We start from the raw sequence: 24,684 nt of genomic DNA, 5'->3' as shown, positions 1-24,684 counted from the left end.
TCCAGCATCCTTTATGGTCCTCTGAGCACTGACAGGAATAATCCCTGAATGTAGAGCCTAGAATAAACCCTAAGCACTGCTGGATGTGGCCCCCAAATTAAAACTAAACCGAAGCATCAAATAGTGCAATGTGTGGTATATAAGGAAACATCATAAGGGAATGACAACCTTAGATCTGACTTACAGTACAGAACTGAGCTTACCATGGTGGAAAGATGGGGAAGTGGTGTAAGGAGGGCCCCTGAGACATGGCGGAGGGAAATGGACACGGTGGAGGGAGTGTGGGTTGGGTATGCATTAAACTCTATCAGGAACAGAGTGGCAAATCACATTGACTAAAATAAAATTTTAAACAACGAAACTGACCAGAATTGGGGCTGGAGCAATAGCACAGCAAGTGAGGTGTTTGCCTTGCACGCAGCCAATCCCAGCACCCCATATGGTCCCCTGAGCACCGCCAGGAGTAATTCCTGAGTGCAGAACCAGGAGTAACCCCTGAACATCGCTGGGTGTGACTCAAAAAGAAAAAAAAAATTGACCAGAGTTAAGTTCACTTTGGAACCCTGCTACGTCCTGGTGGGGGACTTTGGAAACCACAGTGGGCCAGAGGATCATCCCTGTCTCTTGGGAAGATGAGAGGCCCAGGGAAATGCTGGAATAAAATCCACGGGAGATCTTATGAAAGAGAATTCCCAGCACAGAGCACTGAGCACAGGGAAAGTGTTGAATGTGATCAGCTGCCATGATGGAAGTGATGGGGAAGCACGTGGGAGAGGATGGTTAGTTTTCCAGAAAGGCGTTACTAAAGTGAGTCAGATTTCTCACCTTCTTGTGGTTCTGAGATCACTGACAGTCACAGACATGAATCCTTACCTGGAAAAGGTTAGGATAAAGATTATAGGAAAGAGGAGGAGCAAGTCATGAAAGAGGAGGAAGAGATGAAAGGGGGGAGATCTGAGAGGTCTGGGGATATAATACAGGGATGTGTCCAGGAGAAGGTGAGCAGAAGAGGGTAAGAAGAGGGAAAAGAAGGCAAACAGGAGGAGGGAGGAAAGAAGAGCAAGAATAGGAAGTGGGGGGGCTGAAGTGATAGTACAACAGGAAAGGCACTTGTCTTGCATATGGGTGACCCTGATTTGATCTCCAGCACCCCATCTGGTCTCCTGAGCATTTTACTGAGTGATCCTTCAGCAAAGAGCCAGGAGAACGTCTTGAGCACCACCGGTATGCTCCCCCCTCCAAGAAAATATGGGGTTAAAAAGATTTTAAAGAGGAAGAAGTAAGGAGGAGGAAGCAAGGCTCCATACCTAGAGGCAGACTTTAGAAAGAGTAAGAATAACAAATATTCCAGAACTACTCTCCTTAAATAATTCTGCATGACCCAGAGGGGATGGTAGAGAGAGGGGGTAAGGGAGCCCTTTCCTTTGGGGTGGAGGCAGAGCGGCATGGTGGGTGGTGGTGCCAGCTGAGGGTTCCCTAGTACTAAATGCCGACTCCCCCACTGAGTAACCTCAGACAAGTTACCTAACCTCCTTGTCAACTGTAAAACAATACTATTGCCCACCTCATGCCTTGTTGGGAGGATTAAATGAGTGAAATGTAATAAAGTGTCTCGCATAGTGACTGATCTATAGTAATGTGAGTGGCTGATACTAGCACCATTTTAAAGTTTGATACCTTGCTGCAGGGACTTTATAGTGAGCTGCTCCCAGTCAACCAGAATGTCCAGAGATTTGTTGGGCTGTCTTTCTGGAAGCAAGGACAAGTCTCATCAGCCTGGGAAAGCAGGATATGAGAAGGGTAGGAAGGGCATCCCATGAAAGTGGGTGAAATGTAGCCTAGACCTGAGAGGGGAAGGTGTTTTGGGAAATAGAAGGAGGCATCTCACCCTTATCAAAGTCTCAAGATGATATGGCACAGTGGGTCAAATGTCCTGCGTTGATCCTCACGTTTAGTGGGTCCAGGGTGACTAATACTGATGAGAGACTCTGACCCCAACATTTCATGTTTCCAGACTTTTCCACTAAGGGCTTCTCTGAGCGCCTTTGCATCTGTGAATCCTGACATTATTATTACCCAATATTGTGGCTCTTTTCTCTAATAAATATCTCTTTTGTTCCTTCCCTCACCATTCTATACTTTCCTTTATTAAGACATCCAAATAAACCATGTGATTTTTCATTCATTCATTCTGCTCTTTCCAGTAGCCATCAGTATAATCTCAGTATAATCTCAGTCTAGCTCTGAACTTGGACCTAAAGAATGACGAGGGAGGTTAGGAATGGAGATCGTCATTCATATTACCCCTTTCTTGTCACTTCAGGAGTGCTGCTTCGTGTTCTCACTTTTCTTCCCTGCTTCTCTTCTGCCATTAGCCTAGCCCACTGAAAACTCTAGCCCTGGCTCCAAGTCAAGAACCTACAATGATTCCCTTCTGCTTTTCATAGGCGAACCCAAAATTAACTTCCTTCTGACTCTTGGAACCCTTCACAATTGGCCCACTCTGCCCACCCAGTCTTATTAGCACCCCTTCCTCTGCTCAGCCTCAAGACCTAAATTTTCACCTTTACAGACTCTGCTTCTCCAGTCTGGAATGCTGTCCTCTTCTAGGTTCTCTTCACCACTCAGGACACAGCTCAAGACCTGCTTCCTGATAGCAAGATAGAACCAATATAGAACAGGGATTGAGGACCTTGCCTTGCATGTAGCTGATCCAGTTTGATCCCTGGGACCACATATGATCCCCCAGAATTGATCCTTGAATACAGAGGCAGGAATAAATTCTGAGGAGTAAATTTTGCTGGGTGTGGCCCAAATGTCCCTTCCTTCCCCTCACCCCCTCAAAATCCACTACCTCATATTGTTTTCCAAAGAGGCTGGACCAGTTGGCATTCTCACCGACAGTGAAAGAGAGTACTTAAAAAAACTAGACGTTGAGCTTCCATAGGACCCTACAAAACCACTTCTGGTAATATATCCCAAGGGTGCAAAAGGGCACAGTAAAAATGACTTCTGCACCTGTATATTCATTGCAGACTGTTCACAATAGGCATAATCTGGAAACAACCCAAGTGCCCGAGAACAGACGACTGGTTAAAGAAACTTTGGCACATCTATACAGTGAAATACTGTGCCCTGTTAGGAAAGATAAAGTGATGAAATTTGCTTCTAAGTGGATAGTCATGGAGAGTATCATGCTAAGTGAAATGAGTCAGAGAGGGACAGACATAGAATGACTGCACTCCTTTGTGGAATATGAAATAACATCATATGAGACTGACACCCAAGGACAGTAAACACAAGGGCCAGGAATATTTCTCCAGAGTTGAAAGCCTGCCTCATGAGCTGGAGGAGAAGGCAGCTGAATATAGAAGGGATCACTAAGTCAATAATGGTTGGAGGGATAGTTCGAGATGGGAGATGTGTGCTGAAAGTAGATAAAGGACCAAACATGATAGCTTCTCAGTATCTATATTGCAAACTATTATGCCCCAAAGTAGAGAGAGAGCATGGGGGAGATTGTCTGCCATAGAGGCCGAGGTGGGATGGAGTGGGATTGGGGAAAGGATACTGGGGACATTGGTGGTGGAAAATGTACACTGGTAGAGGGATGGATGTTTGATCATTGCATGACTGAAACTCAAGCATGAAAAGCTTTGTAAATGTAGCTCACAGTGATTCAATAAAAAAAAACACCTCTAACAAGTCTTTTCACTGTCACACTAGCCCTCTTTGCTGATGCCTTACTTAAAGGATGTTTTGTGTTGACCAGAAACTCTGGTTGTGCACAACACGATGTTTTGTGTGTTCCTTCCCTGAGATGTTATGCCTTGGTTCAGGAAAGGTTGTTTTTCTTTGCTTCACACATAGAGGTATATTGTGGACACATAACAGACTCTGTCCTTAGTGGTTGACACTATGTTGTTGTCATATTCAAACCCTGGCAAGACTGAGTAGATTGTGAAGAGATGTATAAAGGAGGGACAGAAAGAGAATAGCTGGGAAGACACTTTCCTTGCACATGCCTGACGAGGTTTTAATCCTGAAACCCCATATGGTTGCCAGATGGTCAGGAGTGATCTCTGAGCACAGAGTCAGGAGCAATCCCTGAGCACCACCAGGTGTGGCCCCCAAACCAAAATAAACCAATGGGAAAAAATTATATAAATGAAATTAGCAAGGGTAAATGAGTGGCATGCCTCGGTTTGCACTTTCATGGCCCTTGAGAGAACAGAGTGGAAAACCCAGTGAGATATGGCAGGAAACACCTAATGATTGTAGATGTCTGAGAAACTGGAGTAGCAGGCTATAATTCTCACATGGGGTCCACACCCAGCAGTGTTCAAGGATTATTCCTGGCTCCATGCTTAGGAGTGACCCCTGGGATTATTCGGTGTGTGTGTGGGAGGGGGGCATATACTGTGTTGAGGATTTGGACTGTTGCATGCAAAGCCTGCACTAGAGCCTTGGCCCTTAAACGTAGAGAAATAGTAATGTCCAAGAACAGGAGTACATTTTTAGACTACTAAGTGTAAAAAGGGGATTAAAATAACTTTAAAATGGCGCAGGTAAGAGTTCACTTTATTTGGAAAATATTCAGCATGCTTAAAAAATCTCCAAAATTTTTGGAGCAACGCTCCAAAATCTTAACAGTGTCAACCTCTGTATTCTCTGGCCCTTTCCGTTCATATTCTTATACAGAATTTCTCTTCTTAGTTTGCTTCTTGTTAAAGCCAAATTCCATTTTATTGTTGGGGGCTGCCCCCTGCCTCCCTGCCGCCACTCACCCTGGAACTGTTCCTGAGTTCATTCTCCATCCCTTGGTTCCTCCTTGCTCTTTCCTCTCTCTTTTTGTGGTATCCGGAGAAGGAGGAGAGGAGATACGGAATTCTAAAACATCATATAGATGAAATACCTCGGTAACTGTTTAAACAAGTGATCACAAAATTGGAAAGAAAAGACGCTCCCAAGCCCATTGCTTGATTCTTCTAGTAGATGAGCCCGGGACTATTTTGTGTGGCTCCTCGTACTGCCCGGCCCCTCTTCTGAATTCTGTTCCCCAGAGCGTAGGCACTATCTGGAAACCCCTTTGCCTGTTAAACCATCTATGTCACCGAGCCCGGCCCTGCCTGCTGTTTGCCGGTGGTGGCTTCAATGCTTGTCTCTGCTGCCTCCTTACATGCTCTCACTTTCTAAGAATAGTTGGGTTTTAAGTGATTCCCATTAAAGAAATCGACTTAATGTGTTTTTCACCTTCAGTTGAATGATGCCTTCATTATCCTTACAACACATTTTCGTTTTTCCCATCTGCCTAGCACAAGCTTTGTATCTCAGGAGTTATATACGGTCACGTTGTAGACTGTCTTAAATATACAGAAATCAAAGGAAAGAAATTAAGACTCGCCCATTTTCTTGCTGCTTAGCAATAGATGCTCTTAACATTTTAGAGTTTCAGCCTTCTTAATGCACAGTAAATTTCTATAAAATGAAATGAAATCTTATATGCACCGCATTGAGCCCCTTTCTCAGTTAGTATGAGACTCTTTACAACCAATAATCTATAAATGTACTTCTAATTTGGGCATTAAAATTTCTCTAAGTTTAGATCCCAGGGAGATAACTAAGCTCATGCTTTGCTTGTGAGAGCCCCAGGTTCAATGTCCAGCACTACCTGGCTTCCTATGCACCTCTAGGAGTGACCCCGAGCATCACACTGGGTGGAGTCACTGAGCACTACACTGTGTGGCTCTCAAACTAGATAAATATAAAATAAAATTTTTCTCAGTTTAGGTGATGACCACCACTGGAACTCAGTATTTGCACATATTCAACATTATTTCCATAAGGTAAACTCCTGGAAGAAATTCTGTTTTAAATAGTACAAAAATTGTTCAAGCTGCAATTTTCATTTTATTTCCAGAAGTTTGGAATCTATTAAATCTTTGTTATAGCAAAGGTTGAAGTAAAGTGTTCCAAAAATAAAAATAAGAACGATAAAGAAAAAATATAAGTACTTTATATTGGGTGGAGTGATCACAGTGGGTAAGGTGTTTGCCTTGCACGCGCGGCTGACCCGGCTGACCAGTGTTTGATTCCTCCACCCCTGTCGGAGAGCCCGACAAGCTAGCGAGACTATCTCGCCCTCACAGCAAAGCCTGGCAAGCTAGCCGTGACGTATTTGATATGCCAAACACAGTAACAACAAGTCTCACAATGGAGAGGTTACAGAGCCCGCTCGAGCAAATCGATGGACAACGAGAGGACAGTGCTTTATATTATTTTCTTTTATTTATTGCCAGGGATGTCATATGCTATCCAAGTATTTGTTGGTTGTTTGTATATTTTGCGAATGACAATTATATTTTATACTCATATTTGTTATTATATTTTTGTCTTTGTATGACACCCAGAGATGCTCAGGGGTTACTTCTGGCTTTGCATCAGGAATTACTCCTGGTGATGCTCATGTGACCATATGGGATGCTGGGGACTGAACCCAGGTTGGCTATGTACAAAGCAAACACCTTTAGCACTGTACTATTGCTCCAGCTCCTATTCTCATGTTTCTTTGAGAATAGGAACCATTTTTAATAGTTCTTAATGTCCAATTTAAAAAATTTTTGTATACTAAAATAGTAATCATTTGTCATATTGCAAACATTTATTGGTTATGTGAGTTATTTTGGGTGTTGGCTATAGAACTTTGTTTAACTTATCTGTAGTCTATTGTCATACTGAAGTTTAAATTTATGGGGCTAGAGAGAAAGTACGGGGGCTACGGTGCTTGCCTTGCATGTAGTCCACCCCTGTTGGATGTCAGCAGACATACCAACCCCTGAGCTCAGAGCCAAGAGTAAACCCCGAGTACCACCAGTTATGACTAAAAAAACAAAACCAAAAATACAAACCAAACTTTAAATTTGTGTCTTATCAAATCCATCAATATTTTCCTCCTAGATTTTCATTCTCAATACTGTTGTCCACTCCAGTCTTCTAAAACGATTTTTCTAACACTTTAATGGTATCTTCTTTTTGGCATTTTTAACTTAAAGAATCGTAGTGTGGGTACCCGCATAGAGCAATGAGCATGAATCAAATAAACTAGTTCTCAGCATTTCACTTGGAATTGCCCTTGGCTAGTTCTTCCTTCAAAGTCAGAACCTTGGGGGATCGAGGCAGGGAGCCCAGCTACTTCAGCATCAGGAGGCCTCGCTTTCCTAAGCCATCTATTTACTTCTTAGGACAGAGACTCTGTGATGATCACCTTCACTGAGGGGACCCCTGTGTGGGATGTGTGCTGAAGCCAGAACACAGCCAGTTTACCCAAAGATGGTCTAGCCACTTGGGACCAACAGCATCTGACCAGGCTATTGCAAAAAGCTGGTGTGTCGCTTGCCTTTGACCATGTGCTTTAATCTTCCTCCAGGGTATCTTGAGGTAGTGATGGGGCAGGGAGGGCGGTACCAGCCTCAACCCTAATTATTCATAAGTGTAAGCTGAAATCACCCAACCCCTTTTTCAGATCTGCATGTTAGAGCCCAGTCATACCACAAGATCTTAAAACCGCAGAGGACATGGTCCCTTACCCTTGTTTTATAAAGAACCAAGTCCCCAAAATGAGTACTGTAATTATGGTCCATAGTCAAATCTAGACCATCTGGGATGTACTTATGGTTCTTTTTATCATTCTTTAGTAATTCATACCTGCTGTGTGCCAAGCACTGTGATGGGCTTAGGGCAATTTCAAAAGCATTGAGAATTTTCCTTCCTATCCTCCCAGAACTCACAGATTCACTGGGAGACCCATGGGAGAAGCAATAATGTATGTGCAGATTATGGGTGCATTGCTAGACTGGAGCGATAGTGTAGAGGGTAGGGCGTTTGCCTTCCATGCGGCCAACCCGGGTTCGACTCCTCCTTCCCTCTTGGAGAGCCCGGCAAGCTACCGAGAACATTCCGCCCACAAGGCAAAGCCTGGCAAGCTCCCCGTGGCCAAAAACATATGCCAGAAACAGTAACAAGTCTTACAATGGAGACGTTACTGGTGCCTGCTAGCAGTGAATGCTGAAAGGAGCACAAGGAAAGGATCTCTTAGTCTGGCCAGAGGGGCCAGGAGAATCAGACTGAATCAGCAGGAAGAGATAGGATTTGAGTAGGACTCTGAAGAAAAGGAAGGTGCTGGCAATAAGGACAAGATCGCAGGTGTGCAAACACAGCAGGGACAGACACTCAGACATGTGTGTGAAGCCTGCCTGTGGTTATGCAGGTGAGAGGGACAGAGCATGCCCCTCAGCCACTGCTGCAGCCAACTCAGTCCCTCACTAGGACTTACTCCTCCTCCTTCATGCCATTGTCTTGAAAGGATCTCTATGCCCCACCAATCCCCATCTCCCCTAAAGCTCCCCAAGTTGAGTGCAGACCTCCTTGATCACCACCACTATCCCATCCGCCTCCCTCCACACCTGCCTGGCTCCCTGTCCTTTCTCACCAAATTCAGAGATGAGAGTAAGAATGGGTCTTCTTCCAAAATAAACAGTAGGGCTGGGGAGAGAGTTCAAAGTGTTGGGGGCATTCACTTTGTGCACAGGAAAGTGGGTTTAGTTCCTGGCACTTCATGGTCTCCCAAGCACCACTTGTGAGTGACAGTTACACCCCCCACCCCTACTCTGGCCAAGTACTGAGACAGGAGTATCTCCTGAGCTATACCACTGGGTGTCGCAAAAAGTAAATAAATAAAAATTAAACTATAAAGAGACAAAACTGTAGAGATAATAAAATAATGGTGGTGACTGGGGTGGCGTCCAGGGAGAGAGGAAAGGCAGAGCACAGCGGAGTTTAGGACACTGAAAATACTGTGTGGGTTGCAATGATGGATAATGTAGTTAATAGATTCATGATATTCATTGGGAAGTTGTTCTTTTCCGCAGAGGTAGCAAAAATCCACCCAAAGGTACAATGGCAGGAGTTATTTTTTCGTAACGGTATCTCTTAGTTCCCCTCCCCAGGTTGAGACAAAGTATGTACTATGGCACCAGGCCAAGGAGGACTAGGGAAAAACGGTGAATCCAGGGAGGGTGAGAGAGAGCAGGTGGGGAATTCAGGCCAGAGGACCTCTGTCACCCCCACCCCACAGTGCAGCCAGGCATCTGATCCCCGAAGGCAAACCCTGCAGAGGAGTCCTTGTTTGTGACCGACTCTTTTTTTTTTTCTTCAAAATAAAAAAATTTAGTGGGTGGTGAGCTCTACCCAGTGATCTAGGGTCAGCGGCATGCAAGGAAGTGCCTTACCCTCTGAACTGGCTTTCCAACCCCGATCAGTCACCCCTGACTCAGACCTGATTTCTGGAGACAACCAGAGTCTCAGTACCTAAGACTGAAAGTGTTGAAGAAAGACCTGGCACAAGATATCCCTTCGTGATTACCCTGCCTAAGGCTTCTACTAGACGGCCAGGAGACACTGTGAAGCAGATGTGAACCTCACCCTCGCCGAATTTTCTGTCTATTCTGATTAGCTGCCAGGCACTTGCAAAACATCCCTTCAAACAACCGTATTATTATACTTTAAAAATACTAATGGGGAAGTGGAGGGTTCTCAATGGGACTGTCAGTGATATGTATATACTAAGTACATGAAAGTCAAATATACCCTTTAATTAGTGTTTTCTTTCTCTTTTCCTCTCTCCTCCCAGATAATTTCCAGGATCAGATGAAAAGGGAACTAGCCTACCGAGAGGAAATGGTGCAACAGTTACAAATTGTAAGACACATTTCCACTTAAAAATGAATGCAACTTGCTGTGCTTGTTTTCAGACCACAGAGATATAAATGAAGCTGTGTTTACTGTGAAATCCTTTGGTCCACTTGCCTTTCAGCTGACTTAGATGCTAATTACCCAGAGATTTACTTAGCCACCAGATAAACAGATGTGTCAGTACATTCTCTCTAAATGTAACTACCTACCATGTGTTAATAGACAGATGTGTGAATTGTCTCTGTGGGCAAACCAGAGGTACCTGCGTTGTCTTCTACTGTCTGAGCTTGTGAGCACAGAGCTGGGACATGCTAGAAACCCAATGAGTGGGAGCTGCCTCCCATCTCCCCTGCCTTTGTGACCCCAGACCTGAGCCAGACTGGCCACGGTCAGTTGAATTTATTATAAACACAGTCAGCCTGTTATATTTACTTGAAGGAAGATGAAAAGAAATAGTTTTTCCAAATGATGTGCATCTTAGACACTGGCATCCTAATCAGTGTCTAAGAGTGGACATGCCCGAGAGCTATTAATACAGAAATACAGAAACAAGACAGCAGTTGAATAGGATCTGGTAGGATTTTTTTCTTGCTGTTTTTCTAAATTCCTCACCCATTGACCCCAAGCAGACCCATCTGGTTTTGTTCATTAGTGCTTTTCAGGCTGTCCCTGGGGAGGAGGGATATCGCTCCATATTTGTGCAGTATTTTTATTGCTGCGTTTTAATTTTTTTGGCGGGGACTTGGGTCACACCCGGAAGTGCTCAAGGGCTATTCCTGGCTCTGTGCTCAGGGATCACTCCTGGCTGTGCTCCGTGGACCAGACACGGTGCCAGGGTAAGTGCCTTTTCTATTCTTTACTCTCTCTCAGGCCATGTACAATATTTTTAATCACCCCGACAGACTTTCACTGATCCTGAGGGGTATTCTCAGCCCGGTGATTCATTTGGCTTGCTGCACATTTTGGTGCCAATTCTTACACCATTAAGCTGGTATCTCCGCAAGCCCTCTGGCATTGTCTAGAAAGACAGTCTCTCGCTCTCTGTCTGGATTCTTTTGGAAAGAGGGTTATTAGTGTTCTCCTTTCTATAAGGAAGAAATCGTGCTGGTGTTCATGGAGGCTGTGGAGAGGCGTTTGTAAAGCTGCCAGGTAGTGTTGCTCGATATTTTTCTCCATTCGGAGGGCTCTGATAGGAGAGCAGCTTCAACCTCCACCCTTCACACTTGGATCTCATGTGTTGGCTCGCAGCTCAACTCTGAAATCCACCTGAACATAAGATGCCTTTTTATCATCGTCTTGCTTCTTGTTTCGATTTTGATTGTGTTCATTTTACTTTTGAGTTCACTGTTGAGCAGAAGGATTTTCTGTGTAGACTGAGGACTAATCATCTACAGAGTTAAAATGAAAAAGTGTACCTATTCTTCTTTGGGTTTGATGCCTTGATAATGAGATAGATGCATCTCTTGCTGTGCATATAGACTTACTGTATACTTTGTGCAAGGGAAGCATTTAAATATGGAACTGAAAGTAGACAGATGCCCATTTCTAAGACCTTGCTGATTTCACATGTCAATAAGGACATTATTACTCTTGGACATTATTACTCATCGTCACACACACAGCCAAAGATATGTGATATCAGAGAAGTGGTGAGTACAGAAAAATGGATATTCGAAAAGAAGAGAAGTGTTTATTTTATGAAGTTTTCCCATTTAAGTTAACTTATATTGTATTAATGTCTTGATTTTTTTTTGCTTTTTGGGTCACACCTGGAGATGCTCAGGGGTTATTCCTGGTACTGCACTCAGGAATTACTCCTGGCGGTGCTCAGGGGGACCATATGGGATGCTGGGAATCGAACCCGGGTTGGCCGTGTGCAAGGCAAACTCCCTACCTGCTGTGCTATCACTCCAGCCCCCTGTCTTGATTTTTTTGACACTTGGTTTCTTTAGTAAAAGAGGAAATGATATGGCATCCTTGTAATAAGCAGGTGGAAAAAAAGGGAATCATATCTTTTTGTTACATGTAGAATGCAAATAGGTATGACTAAGGATTCCTATATATACTGTTGTAACACATTTTGTCAGCACATATTTATTTATCTTGACAAGTGTTGTTCATTGACTTTCCTCTTAATTGTACATTACATCTAGTCACAAATTAAATTCTTTGGGAGAAGCTCATCCCAGCTCTGTAGACATCATCTAATTCCCAAAGTTCACAAAGGCTCGTATAGGTTAAAACTATATGAATTGATGAAGTATATATGATTCTCCCTTCCTATTTTCCCCCTTCTTGTGCCTCTTACAGAAAATACCAAGTGATTCCATGCTAACCCCTGACCTAGACCAGTGTCTCCCGGCAAGTAGCTCTCAGGAACCCTGTGTTGAATCCGCCGTCTACGGACGCCCCTCATTCAGCTCTGAAGCTGCTCTGAAGCCTTTCTCTAAATTTTCTAAGAGTGGTCCTGATTTCCTCAAGCATTCTTTTCCACTTTGTGAACTATGATCAAAGCTCCTAAAGGAAGGCATAGCAGTGTTTATAGAGAACTTAGTATTGTACTGCCTTTGAGGCTAACAGAAAATAGCTTTAAGGTCTGCTTAATTTGAGCTCAGGACCCATCCTCTGTAGTTCTTTGTGTCAGTTCCTCAACCAAAGACCCTTTATATATAGAGTCTGAGTCATAGCCCTATAAGGCACAGTTGGCAATAAAGATGAAATGTACAGGAAAGTCCTGACTCTCCCCCTTCTCAAAGTAGTGCCTCTCTCTCTAGGATTATTTAAGCCCTGGGAGCTGGACATATTGTTTTGGAGAAAAAACTTGCATTCATATAATGCCATTTACTTTAGGATCGAGGCAGCAGACTCAAAGTTACATGGACAGAAATTTATCTGGCTTCTTATTCAGTTTATTGTATTTGTTAAAGTGCCTGGTGGTGGTTGGGGAACAGCATTCTTTATAAAATTCTAAAGATTACCAAGAAATCACTAGCTACCACAATTATTGATTTTCTCAATAATTTGAGTTGAATGAGCTAATTTGTCAGTAAATGTGGTTACATGCATTGCTCCCTGAGAACAAAACAATCCACTCAAAATTATTTTAATATTTTATATTTAAAGTTTACAGACTATATATTACAAAAGAGTCATTTGCCAACAGAGCAGCCATCTTTTTTCCTCTGGATGAAATAAAAACCCACCCTATCCTGCAATCATGGAGAATTCAAATATATTAAAACCATCATATTTTATAACAATTCCCATAGATCCACAATGTGTTTATTCTATGCAGTTACATGGTGTTCTTATTCAAAATATTATATCAGAAGCATCTTGGGTACCATTGCCATTGAAAGAAAACTTATGAATTTCTTTGGTGCCTTTATTTTTGATTCTCTGCGGACTATAATTTCTGCACCATCACTTCCTTCTCCAGATTATATACTAAGTTGTGATGACTATAGCATCAAATGATTGACTCTTTGTGCATTTATAAATGAATGTGCACTTATCCCAATGTGAGATTTAAAGCACATAGAGTTTATTTAACATTTATACACAAGATCTCAGCTAAATTCTTCAAGATAACAAAATTAGATTTGGTCGTACTTAATACCATTTGTGTTAGTCTCTTGTCCCTTAACTTTTCTTTTTTTTTCTTTTTTTTTTTCTTTTGGGTCACACCCGGCAATGCACAGGGGTTATTCCTGGCTCATGCACTCAGGAATTACTCCTAGCCATGCTTGGAGGACCATATGGGATGCTGGGAATCGAACCCAGGTCGGCCGTGTGCAAGGCAAACACCCTACCTGCTGTGCTATTGCTCCAGCCCCCCACCTTAACTTTTCAAATGCTCAAAATATCTTTGTTATAGAACCGGAATTATATACACAAGAAGAAAACATATGTTCCCTGTACTAGGCACCAAATTCAAAAGTTTCAAAATCTAGAAAGCTTATTCATCTATTAGTGTGCATAATAGAGAACACATTATTTTTCATTTCACGAGCAAATTGTGATTCTGGGGGGGTGGAAATGTGTTCAATTTTGGAAGCATGGTACATTATCCCTTAGGTTAAGAAGGTGAGGAAATGGGCTCAATGTTTCTATGTACACTATATCTCAGATATTTAAGAAATTCTTTTGGGGTGAGGGTGGGGTAGAAAACCATACCCAGACATGCTCAGGGGACCATGTGGGCTCAGGGATTGAACTTGGGGCTTCTGCAGTGAAGCACACACCCCAGCCCTTTGAGCTCTGTTTACAGCCTGAAAATAAAGTTATTGCGGGAAAGAGTTATTACAGCAGGTCAGACACTTGCTTTGTGTGAAGCTGACCTGACTCCATCCCTGGCACTATGTATGGTCCACTTAGCACTACCAGGAGTCATCTCTGAACACAGAGGCAGGAGTAAGCTATATGTGATCCAACCTCCCTCCCCGAAAAAAGTTCTTGAAGAAGCTGAAGATAGTTTAACCTTTTCATTAAAGTCTCCCCCTCCCCCCGTGCACAACCTCAAGGAATGGAGTATGATCTATATCATGACCTAAGACCATTATGATGACCTTAGTGACCTTTTTGTTTTGCTGCTAATTTGTTTTGTTTTGTTTTGTTTTGGGGGCCACACCCGGCTCTGCTGGCTCTGTACTCAGGGACCACTCATGATGGGCTTTGGGAGACCATATGCAATGTGCAGATAGAACCCAGGTTTACTGTATCCAAGGCAAGTGCCTTAACCCTGGTCCTATCTCTCTAGCCCCTTTGTTGCTAACTTGTCAATAGTTTCTTAGGCATGGGCTTCTGTAGGTCAGTGAATAGTGTGGGTTTGCTGAAGGCTTATCTGTTTTTAACCACAGTTCTTGGAGGACATTGGAGCAGCAAAAAGAGAGCGCATGATAGGCAGCTAGAGCCAAAGGCACAGCCCTTGAACTTGCTGCATTGAGAACAAGAGGCAGGCACAGATGGAGAAAATGTGCTAGTCCTGAAGTGCCCTCTGCTGTTTTCTCTAGAAAGCTGCAGTCATGCACAGTCAGGAGGCTCGGATCTCAAGGTTCCTCATTAAAAGCTTCAATTAAAATAACGTCCAATCGATAGATGCAGTACTAATGTTTTGCTCGTTGTAGACTTGTAAAAAGCAGCTTACCGCTTCACAATGGTGGGCGCGTGACGCTGCCTTTCAGGGAGGGAGTGATTTCTCGTTGCGGGAGCAGCCAGTGACCCAGTAATTGGAGTATTTGAGTGAGGATTTGCTCAGTTTTCAACCCTCTCAACCCAGACAACTTTTAAATTATGGTCTGCATATTTTTAAAAGTAAAACAGTTTCCTTCCTTCCTTCCTTCCTTCCTTCCTTCCTTCCTTCCTTCCTTCCTTCCTTCCTTCTTGTATCTGACTTCCTCCTAACTCTGTACTCAAAGAACACTCCTGGTGAGGCTCTGAGAACCATGTGGGGTACCAGGGATCAAACTGGAGTCTGCCAAGTGCAAGGCAAGCACCCTACCTACCCACTGGTTTTGCACTGTATTTTTTTAGCAAAAGATCCCTGCATCATTCGAGTTTTTAATTTCTGCCTGAATATACCACTGAAGATCCCAGCATGTCATAGCATTTGATGCAAGTCTGCACTTAGAAGGAAGCGGCATTAGGGTTCTACAGCAAGAGAGCGATGGGTCCTGATGCGTTCCTTACCAGTTTTTAAGATCTCTGACCATGCAACACTGTTCCTTTGATATATTCATTCTCCTTTCGAGAAGCTCAACCTCCGAATGTCTGAGCTCAGGTCAGCAGAGCTTATGCTGAGCTCTTAGCATAAACTAGTTTCTCTTTGTCAGTGAAGACTCCAATGTGCTTGATAAATTAGAACTAGGTAATTTATATGTTACATAATAACTTTAAAGGTTTTTTGCTTTTGTGTGTGTTTATATTTTGTTGTTATTTGGTCCATGTCAATCTTGATGCTGTCCAAGATGTTCAAAATGAAGAAAAAGAAAGTCTTTGTTAATTATATTCTGTGAAGTTTATGTGGAACAATTAGCCTTTCATGGAAACTTTAGAACCTGAGTTTCCAAGTTGGGGGGATATTTGCTGAGGATTGTATTTCATAGGATCTGAAATTAGGAAAGTGTCATGATTTGATGTATTATTACAAACAATGCTTCAACTATTATTGCTAAAGTACATCAATTATAATGCACACAATTTCAGAAATGTAAAGGTGGGAGAGGAAAAGCACATTTTAGAGACAACAAAATTGAATCATTTCCATGAACCAGCGGGCCCTGTTCATGAACAGGGGTCTGTCTTGTTGACTGAGTTCTTTATTATTTAGGACAAAGATACATATTTGTGGGGAGGCACACCCAGTTGTGCTCAGGGCTTACTCCTGGCTCTGCACTAAGAGGTCACTCCTGGCAGGCTCAGGGTACCACATGGGTTCTGGGGATGAATGGAACCCTGGTCAGCCATGTACAAGGCAAGTGCCCTACTTCCTGTATTATCTCTCTCTTTTTTTAAATTTTTTTGAGTGAGACACCATGAGGCTGTACTATTTCTTTTTAACTCACAGCCGTTTGCTCTTTGTCTCTGTTGTTGTTGGGCTTTAGCTAACTTTAATGAAATAAGCACGACAGTCAGCGCTTGAGTGGGGATAAATCTTCACCCAGAGTTAAACTCCAATTTGGAGATTTCAGGATCATATGGGCTTATTTGGAAATGACTTTTATTCCGAAGTCATTTTTTTTCCTTGTCAGCCTCCCATCTTAATAAAATGCTACATTGTTGGTTCTGATAAAAAAGGAAAGAGAAAAGAAGGGGACATTGTGGCTGAGCTCTGAACATAGTGCCCTTGGGGCAGTTTTCTCGGGGTTAACAGAGTAGTTTTCTGGCCTTGATGACCTGGCCCGTGGTGATATTAATTTACTATGCAAGTGCCTGTCTCACACAGACACTTACTAAATCCCGGTGGCATGTTATCTTAATGCTGTATCAGTGTGAGAGTAGCACAAATAACATTTCATTCAGTCATTCCTTTTACCCCAAGGTGCACATCATTCCTGCATTCTGTCCTGAACACTAGGATTTCATTCAATGCACTATTGTAATGTGCATCTGCAGAGAGGGCGATGTGATCCCTGTGTTTGGGGCATATTGCGGCATACACCACAATGGAAAATCAGGATTCAAGAGTGTCTCTGTTAATTGCAGGTGTAGCATAACATTGAGTGAAAAGAAGCAGTAACTAGAGTAGGTTCCTAGGTAACTGTGCTTGGCGTTGTTGTCTAGCTGATCTCGGCTCACATCTTCTGATAGGGAATTAGGACCCTGAACTTTTTATGGCACTCTCTGAATCATTTATTTCAATGTGAGGTCTGTGCCCCTTATTGGAACATCCCTGTGGTGGTTTTGAACCAAAAGCATGAGGTGGTTCTTCGAGTCTGCTTTTTCTTTTATAAAGACTATACAGTTCAGCTGACCAGTTATGACGGCAAGACGGCTCTGCTCTTAGTCAGTAGTATCATTACAGAGTCTACCTCTTTCCCATCCATAAAGATTTGCATTTAAGGACTGGAAGATCAAAAAAGAAAAACATAAACATGTTGGAAATGTATGTAACAGTATTTGAAAACACTGCCTCACCGAATGAAATGAATTTTATTTTCCTCACTGCTTTTTACCTAACAGCCATCGTTCATGATATATTTTAGAAGATTAAAAATTCATATTCCTTTAAAAATAAAATAGTTCAGACTCTTCAGAGTCCTGAGGTTAGCCCCATAATGATAAAGGCAAGGAACATAGTGATAGAGTACTTTAATGGGGGTTAGAGCAGAGGCAAATCTTAATAATACATGTAGTCTTCTTTCAACCATTCGAATTTTCTAACAAAAAAGCAGCCTATCGACTGTTGTAGGCATTCATTCAAAGTCCCAATATTAAAAGTACTTTTCGAATTTATCCAGGTAGAATTCTCAGGGGGCCTATTTTCCATGCCATGCAATTATTTCTGATGTTTCTTAGTAGTTATTGGGAAATTACCCAGAGCAATAGTTTGTATTTACTTAGTTCATCTTATTTCTAATTTGCAATGATAGCATATTTCATCACTCTTAATTAAATGAGAGATTATGTTTGAACTTGTATATAACCGCATTCTTCTTTTGTGACCTTGGGATATGCATTGTAATACCAGAGATTAGTTTTTGTACCTAAAAAACCATTATGCCATATTGCTAAGTACTAATGTTTTTTATTTTGACTTTTTTCAGTGAAATGCACCTCAGAGACTGTGTGGAATCAGTCTGTGTAACTATGTCAGCGGCAACCTGTGTGATAACCAATTCTGCCCCAGATTTGCTTTTTAATAGGCCTTACAAATGCTGTACCCCAGAAGCCTCCTACTCCTATTAAAAGGACATCATTTTTCTTCGGGTCGGACCCATGTACAGTCAAACTGTTAGACACGAAGAACCCCTCCCCAAATGTTGCTTACCTGGAAAGGTTTATTTGCTTTTCTCTTGCAGATTCCCTACGCAGCAAGCTTGATTAGGAAAGAGAAGCTTGGCGCCCACCTCAGCAAAAGCTAAAAGGTGAGAGCACCAAAGGAAAGACTTTGACCTTCATTCTGAGTTGTTATTGTTTGGCCAGGTTTGTTATTGACGTGTTTTAAATAAATAGCCCAAGGGACTGGTAATGTTTCCATTATGCTGATGATCTCTGTTATGTCTGGGCATGGGACTTTTCAAATTAATGACTGTGTCTTATGAATTCTATGGAAAATTCCTGAAACTAGAGAAATTCTCTGTTCTGTCTGCAGCAGGGATTGTAATTCTCTTTTGAGTTTTTCTGCTCTTCCTGATTTTACCTAATACCCAAGTATTCTAAAGAAATGAAGTCAGCATAATACTTAGGGGTTCATTTTCTCAGTTTCTCCTTTAGTTCCAAAACATCTTCTTGAAATCTGACTCTCAGTGAGTTACCAGCAAACAGTAAAATAAACAATTTTGGTGACCAAAGACCTTTGAGAAATTGTGCTTGAGAAAGAGTAATTCATCTCTTTTCTAAACCAATAATAGTTTTCCTAGGACTCAGTCAGGTCCAAGGTTATATCCACAGCAACAATTTAAAAGACAACCATTCTAGACTCTTAAGGAAAAGATGACAGTGGAAATTCAACTACTATGTTTAGAATATACCTAAACATTTAAAAAATGAAATATTTAGGTATATTCTAAACTTTTTTTATTCTATGGAAGAAGACATACGTAATTATTAGAATTGAAGGACTATAAAAATTAGGCCATTGTTGTCTTTGTAACCATATGTTAGGGATGGCTTAGCAATTGGAATTATTAAATCAGGAGAAACTCCACAGTAGCTTTTGTAGGTGCTCCTGGGCAACTAGGACTGCGGTCATTTGTCAGTTTGATTGATTCCAATCACAATAATTTTTGCTATCACTTCTTTCTGGAGCATATTTTCTCTGACGCAATTTATTGGCAAGAAGAATTTTGTGTAATACAGCTCATGGGTTCATTTCTTTCCTCATGTCTCTTTACTGCATATCACCAGTCTCTGCTACTCTGTATAGACAACAATCCTCCTCTTTAGTACAATCATCTTTCTTGGTGATAATCTTCAATACTCGTTGTACACAAAAATGATTCTATTCTATTTCATCAGAAACTCAAAAGTCTTTGCAAAACCATTATTTGTAAGCTTCCCTTAATTTTATGCCTCAGGGAACTGAGGTAAAAAGAAGATATAAGGTTTCCTATCCATGTGGCAAAGACAAGAGAGATATTCTAGGGCTCCTGACTCAATAATTCAATAATTAACTTGCTCCCACTATGTATCCCACTATGTGCTGTTGTTTCTGCAATAGAGAGATTCAGATAATAAATGATTATTTCCCACCCTAATAAGTAATACATAAATAGCCTATGAAGCAGTTCCATTTCATATATTCAAGGGTTTTGTTTTTGTTTACTTGTTTTTTTTGCTTTTGGACAGTGGAGGGGACAAGGATTAAAGTCAAGGCTTCATGTATGCAAGGCACACACCACATTATCAACCTCAAGTAATTTTTCCTGAAATTTGGGGGATTTCTTTATTTTTGTAATATAGCCGGTATGCCCCAGAATCTTAACTCAGAATATTGAGGACATCAGGGCAAGAATCATTAAAATTAATGCCGAGGGCCAGAGATAGTACAGGGATTGAGGCATGTGACAGACACTGGATTGATCCCACACACCACATGGTCTCCTGAGCACTACCAGGAGAAACCCCAGAACACAGAACACAATGCTGGATGTGGCAACCAAACCAAACCAAACCAAACCAAACAAACCTCATAAAAGAGAATTTTAAAAATAAAATTAATGCCAATAAACCACATGTCTAATAGCTTGTAAGTGTTCAACTAATTTTTTCTCAAATCAGAGACTGTCTTTGGATATATTTATTTGAATAACTTTCTCATTAAAGTGTAAAATGCATTAAAGGAAATCTAAAATCATCAAGCCATATACAAATCATGAAGACTACACATCTAAACTTAGTGCATTCTACAGGTTCATCTCACTCTGTTTCCAGCAATCAGAAGCCACTTTATGTCACTGCCCATTTATTCTCCTCATCCCAACCAAGATTATCTCTATTTGGTATTGTAGTTTTATAAGGACATTGTATAGAGCATTCATTCTTTTGTTCCTGAATTATTCTATGCCATGTTTGTGAGATTCCTCCATTAGAATATAGTTTGATTTATTCTTAGGAACTTCAATAAACTCTTTATTTTTCCCACTTCCCCAACTCATCTTTCCTGCTTGTCAAACCCAGCTGTTCTTGCACCTACAAGATAAGGACTTACTGCCCAGAAACCAAGCCACTGATGTTGACATAGCATATAGCAAGGTAGAAAAAAAAAAGATTGATTTGTGTTTAGTAACTAATGCTTCCACCATGCTGATTTTGTTTCCATCCTTGCAGACAACCGGGATTTCTCTAAGTAGACCCTGGTGCTTTCAGAAGATTAGTGGTTACTTAAATGCTGAGCTAAATCAGCCAAGCAGAGAATCACGACCATATTGTTAGAGGCAGTATTTGATTCTCAACATGCCAAGCCTGCAAGGAATTACCCCAAGAGAGATTACAAAATAAAAATCATTACACCAAGGGAGGGAGACAAATTCTGTCTTGCTGAGTGACCACAGGTTTCCAAATTAGGGACTGATGCATTAATGTCTTATGCAAGAATGACCCTTAAGGTAGTATGCTGTGTTCTTGCCACCCAGTGGATTCCAATATGACTATTAAGAGGAGGAAGCTTTTCAAAACCACAGGCAATCCACTTAATAAGCTGAGCAAGTACTGCCACATATCACTTCTCTACAAATATTTTTCTTTTTCCCTTCGTTGGGGCCTAAGAAAGTCCACATTTAGTCAAAGGAAAGGTTCAACCAGATCAGGATGCTAAATTGTATAATTCCATTAAAAAAACCAAGTAGTTCATCACCCACCTCAAATTTTAGGCATCTACACAGAATATTCTCGACGTTTCCTTGATAACTCCTTAAAGATCCATGGGTTTTTCTAAACCTTTGTTAACTTAAGCATAGTTTCCTTGGGGGCAGTGAATTCTATTTGTTTAGTTCCCAGCTGTGCATAGTGTTGTTTATTTTATTTATCTTCAACCATTGCCTAGAACAAGCCCTAGTAGATTAAACATTGCACTGCTCTGCATTTTTGTTCCATAGTAAGCCCATAAGTAAAATAGAAATGATCTGGAAAAGACTTAAATTCTCGGGTGTATTATCTTTTATACCTAAGGTAGTTAATACCAGAATTATTCCTAACAGTCTTCTTTACTTTGGGGAGTTTCTCTGATCCAGTTAATACCCAGATACCCTAGTATAATCTGTTATGCCCCCAATAAGCTCATGAAGTTGAGACAAATTTAGTTCTTACTTACGTTCTTTGCACCTTCCAACATCAGCAAGTATTTTTGTAGGTAGGTGGTTGAAATTCCCACGTGCTCAAACATATCATGTGAGTGGGAAGTAAGTCGCCAGAAATAGTTCATTTATAGTTCTATAGAAACTGGTCGATCAAGTTTAAAATAATATTTATTGAGCACTAACTATTCAGTACCTGGACTAAATTCTTTGCCATGCTGTTATCTTTATCCTTATGTTGCTGTTGTTATCATCTCTATTTCATGTCAGGGAATTCTGAGACACAGTGAGTCCTTCGCTAGTCAGTGTCATGTCAGTCTTTCATCCAAGCCCCTTAGACTCTAAGGTCACTTCTCAGCTTCCTAGTAACATGGGCTGGTTTTGAAGCAACATGGTTCTTACCTAGGACACTACTTCCCTGTTTAACTTAATTAATATCACTTTATCTCTTTGAGTCTCACATCACTGCAAAATATGAGAGACCAACCTGACCAAAGTCTCTGCCAGCTCTAAAAATTCTGTTTTATTTCAGTAATTTTGATATGCCAGTCTTCTATTCTCTCAACTTTCCCATAAAGAGGTTGCTTTCACTAACAGCTGCTTAATATTGTATTTAACACCTAAGGACAAGACAGATGCACCTCCTTTTGCCTTCTGTCTATATTTTCTTCATTGCTTAATTGCTGCTTTGATTTCTTCTGTAAGATGGGATATTTTTCCTGTGCTAATGAATTCGTTAGTAAACTTCCACTATTTTTATTTCACTACTGGGCTGGAGCGATAGCACAGCGGGTAGGGCGTTCGCCTTACAAGCGGCCAACATGTCCGACCCGAGTTCAATTCCTCCGCCCCTCTCGGAGAGCCTGGCAAGCTACCGAGAGTATTTGATATGCCAGACACAGTAACAACAAAGTCTCCAATGGAGACGTTACTGGGCCCGCTCGAGCAAATTGACGATCAACGGGAGGGCCTTTACCTTTTACCTTTTACTGGAAGAAATGCTATAAGAACAATAACAAGGCAGGAAGGGGGCGGGGGTATTAAAAGGTTGGGAAGGGGTTGTAATGGAACACGGTGTCTCCCTTTTGTATAGATCAGATGTAGAAGGGAGTGGGGGGGAGTGTATCTATTTCTTTCCTTGGGTCAGATATCAGAGGAGCAGTTTTTTTCAAGAGTTTCCATTGAGAATGACCATGAGCTGCCACTATTCTGTCCAGGCACTTTAGGTCAACTGCCTTATTTAATCTTCAATACAAGTTATTAAAAAATACTGCTATTTTTAGCCCTTTCTTTCACTAAAAATATGGAAGTACAGATGAGTAAGTGAAGAAAGTGGTCTGTGGTCTTCCTGGCAGCAAGTGGCAGAATTTGAACCAGGGTGCCTGCTTGCCTCCCACCTGTCACCTGTTCTCTGATGCATGACCTATAATCATAGCTTTAGTCAAATCTTCATTATCAGTTATTAATAGTTTGAAATCTATCTACTATGGAGCTGTAGTGACAGTACAGTGAATCAAGTACTTGCTTCGCACGTGGTCAACCTGGATTAGATCCCCTGCATCACCTATGTTCCCCCCCCACCCCCCAACCCACCAAGCGTGATCCCAGAGCACAGAGCCAGGAGTAAACTTTGAGCACCTCCAGGTGTCCAACCCATGCCAAGAAATAAATGAATAAATAAATGAATAAATAAAATCCATTGTTTAGCTGATGCTGAATCACAAAACCGACCATGCTTATAGAGTTTTGCCCTAACATTCCAGGACAGGAGAAGTAGGTGTCATTTGGGCTAGCTAGCCCAAGCCAGCAGGATCCCAGAGCCTGGAACTTAATTTCCCTTTGACACAGAAAATGTCTTTATATTTGGTTCAACAAATTGGAGCTTCTAGAATTCAGCAAAATTTACTTTACTGTGGGACCGGGGAGAAAGTGCAGTGTATGTCCCCCATGGGGAGGCCCAGGTTTGATCCCCTGCATGGCATGGTCCCCCGAGCACTGCCGGGAGCAACCCAAGGACCAAGCCAGGAGTTGCCTCTGAGCACTGCTGGATGTAGTTCAAAACCAAAGAAACAAATGGTTTTGCTCTGGAGAAGGCATAGCAAACATGCATGCTCTGATTTAATGGTTTGGGTTTGTCTCCATGGCAGAGAGATGTTAAAAGTTAACACAGCTAATAAACATGTACAAAGGAAAGATTCTTGCACTCACTGCTCAAAACTTTCATCCAAATGCTACTAAAACGTCTGTGTGTGTGTGTGTGTTTGTGTGTGATGTGTGTGATGTGTGTGTTGGGGGAGGGGGTCAGTTGTGGGAGAGGACCACACCCTGACTCTGACTCTGCACTCAGTGATCACTCCTGGCAGGCTTGGCGGGGTGGGGAACCATATGTGGTGCCAGGTTCAAACCTGGGTTGGCCATGAGCAAGGTAAATGCCCACTGTACTTTTGCTCCAGCCCCTGAAATGTTTTTCTTAAAGATATACTATCAGATGTTTGGAAGTTGTCTGATCGTACCCTGCAGAAGTAGTCATTCTGTGATTTTTGTCTTATCCCAGGTGCACAGAACCACTTACTCTTGTTCTCTTGTAAGATACAGCTTGCCACTGAGCACTTCTGACCCACATAAGGACTTTGAATTGAAAGGGCTTGGGAATCAAATACAAAATCCAGTTTGGGAGAACCGCGGGACAAGTGACCTCAAAGCAGCACGGACAACCATGTAAAATAACATAGACTGTGGCGGCCATTTGTTAGTGGGGGGCGGGGGGAGCCAACCAGAGCAGTCAATGCTTGTCGCATCTTTTGGTGGAACCAAAGTTTGAGTCTTTGTGTTTTTAGAGGCCAACTGACCCTGGAGCAGGGGTGTGGACCATTAGCCGACCAGGGTGGACAATCTGTGGACACGGAGGGTCCCAAGTGGTATCAGTGGTGCTCCCTCAGAGAGCACAGCACTATAAGACTGTCTTTTGACATCGGGAGAA

The 24,684-nt window shown here is 41.9% G+C and overlaps 1 protein-coding gene across 1 annotated transcript in view; it reads left to right on the top strand.

The window, feature by feature from the left end:
* Positions 1–24,354, top strand: part of SKOR2 (SKI family transcriptional corepressor 2) — a 57,865-nt gene extending 33,511 nt beyond the window's left edge. Inside the window, exons 7-9 of the mRNA XM_056138342.1 lie at positions 9,689–9,756; positions 18,270–18,335; positions 24,259–24,354. Coding sequence (XP_055994317.1) covers positions 9,689–9,756; positions 18,270–18,332 — 131 coding nt within the window. The 3' untranslated portion in view covers positions 18,333–18,335; positions 24,259–24,354. The remainder of the gene's footprint in view (positions 1–9,688; positions 9,757–18,269; positions 18,336–24,258) is intronic.
* Positions 24,355–24,684: the final 330 nt, after the last annotated feature.

The sequence above is a fragment of the Sorex fumeus genome, unplaced genomic scaffold, assembly GCF_029834395.1.
Source record: "Sorex fumeus unplaced genomic scaffold, SorFum_2.1 ptg000128l, whole genome shotgun sequence".
In the NCBI taxonomy this organism is placed as follows: domain Eukaryota; kingdom Metazoa; phylum Chordata; class Mammalia; order Eulipotyphla; family Soricidae; genus Sorex; species Sorex fumeus.
The sequence above is the reverse complement of the archived record's forward strand: the minus strand, read 5'-3'. Positions and strand labels throughout refer to the sequence as shown.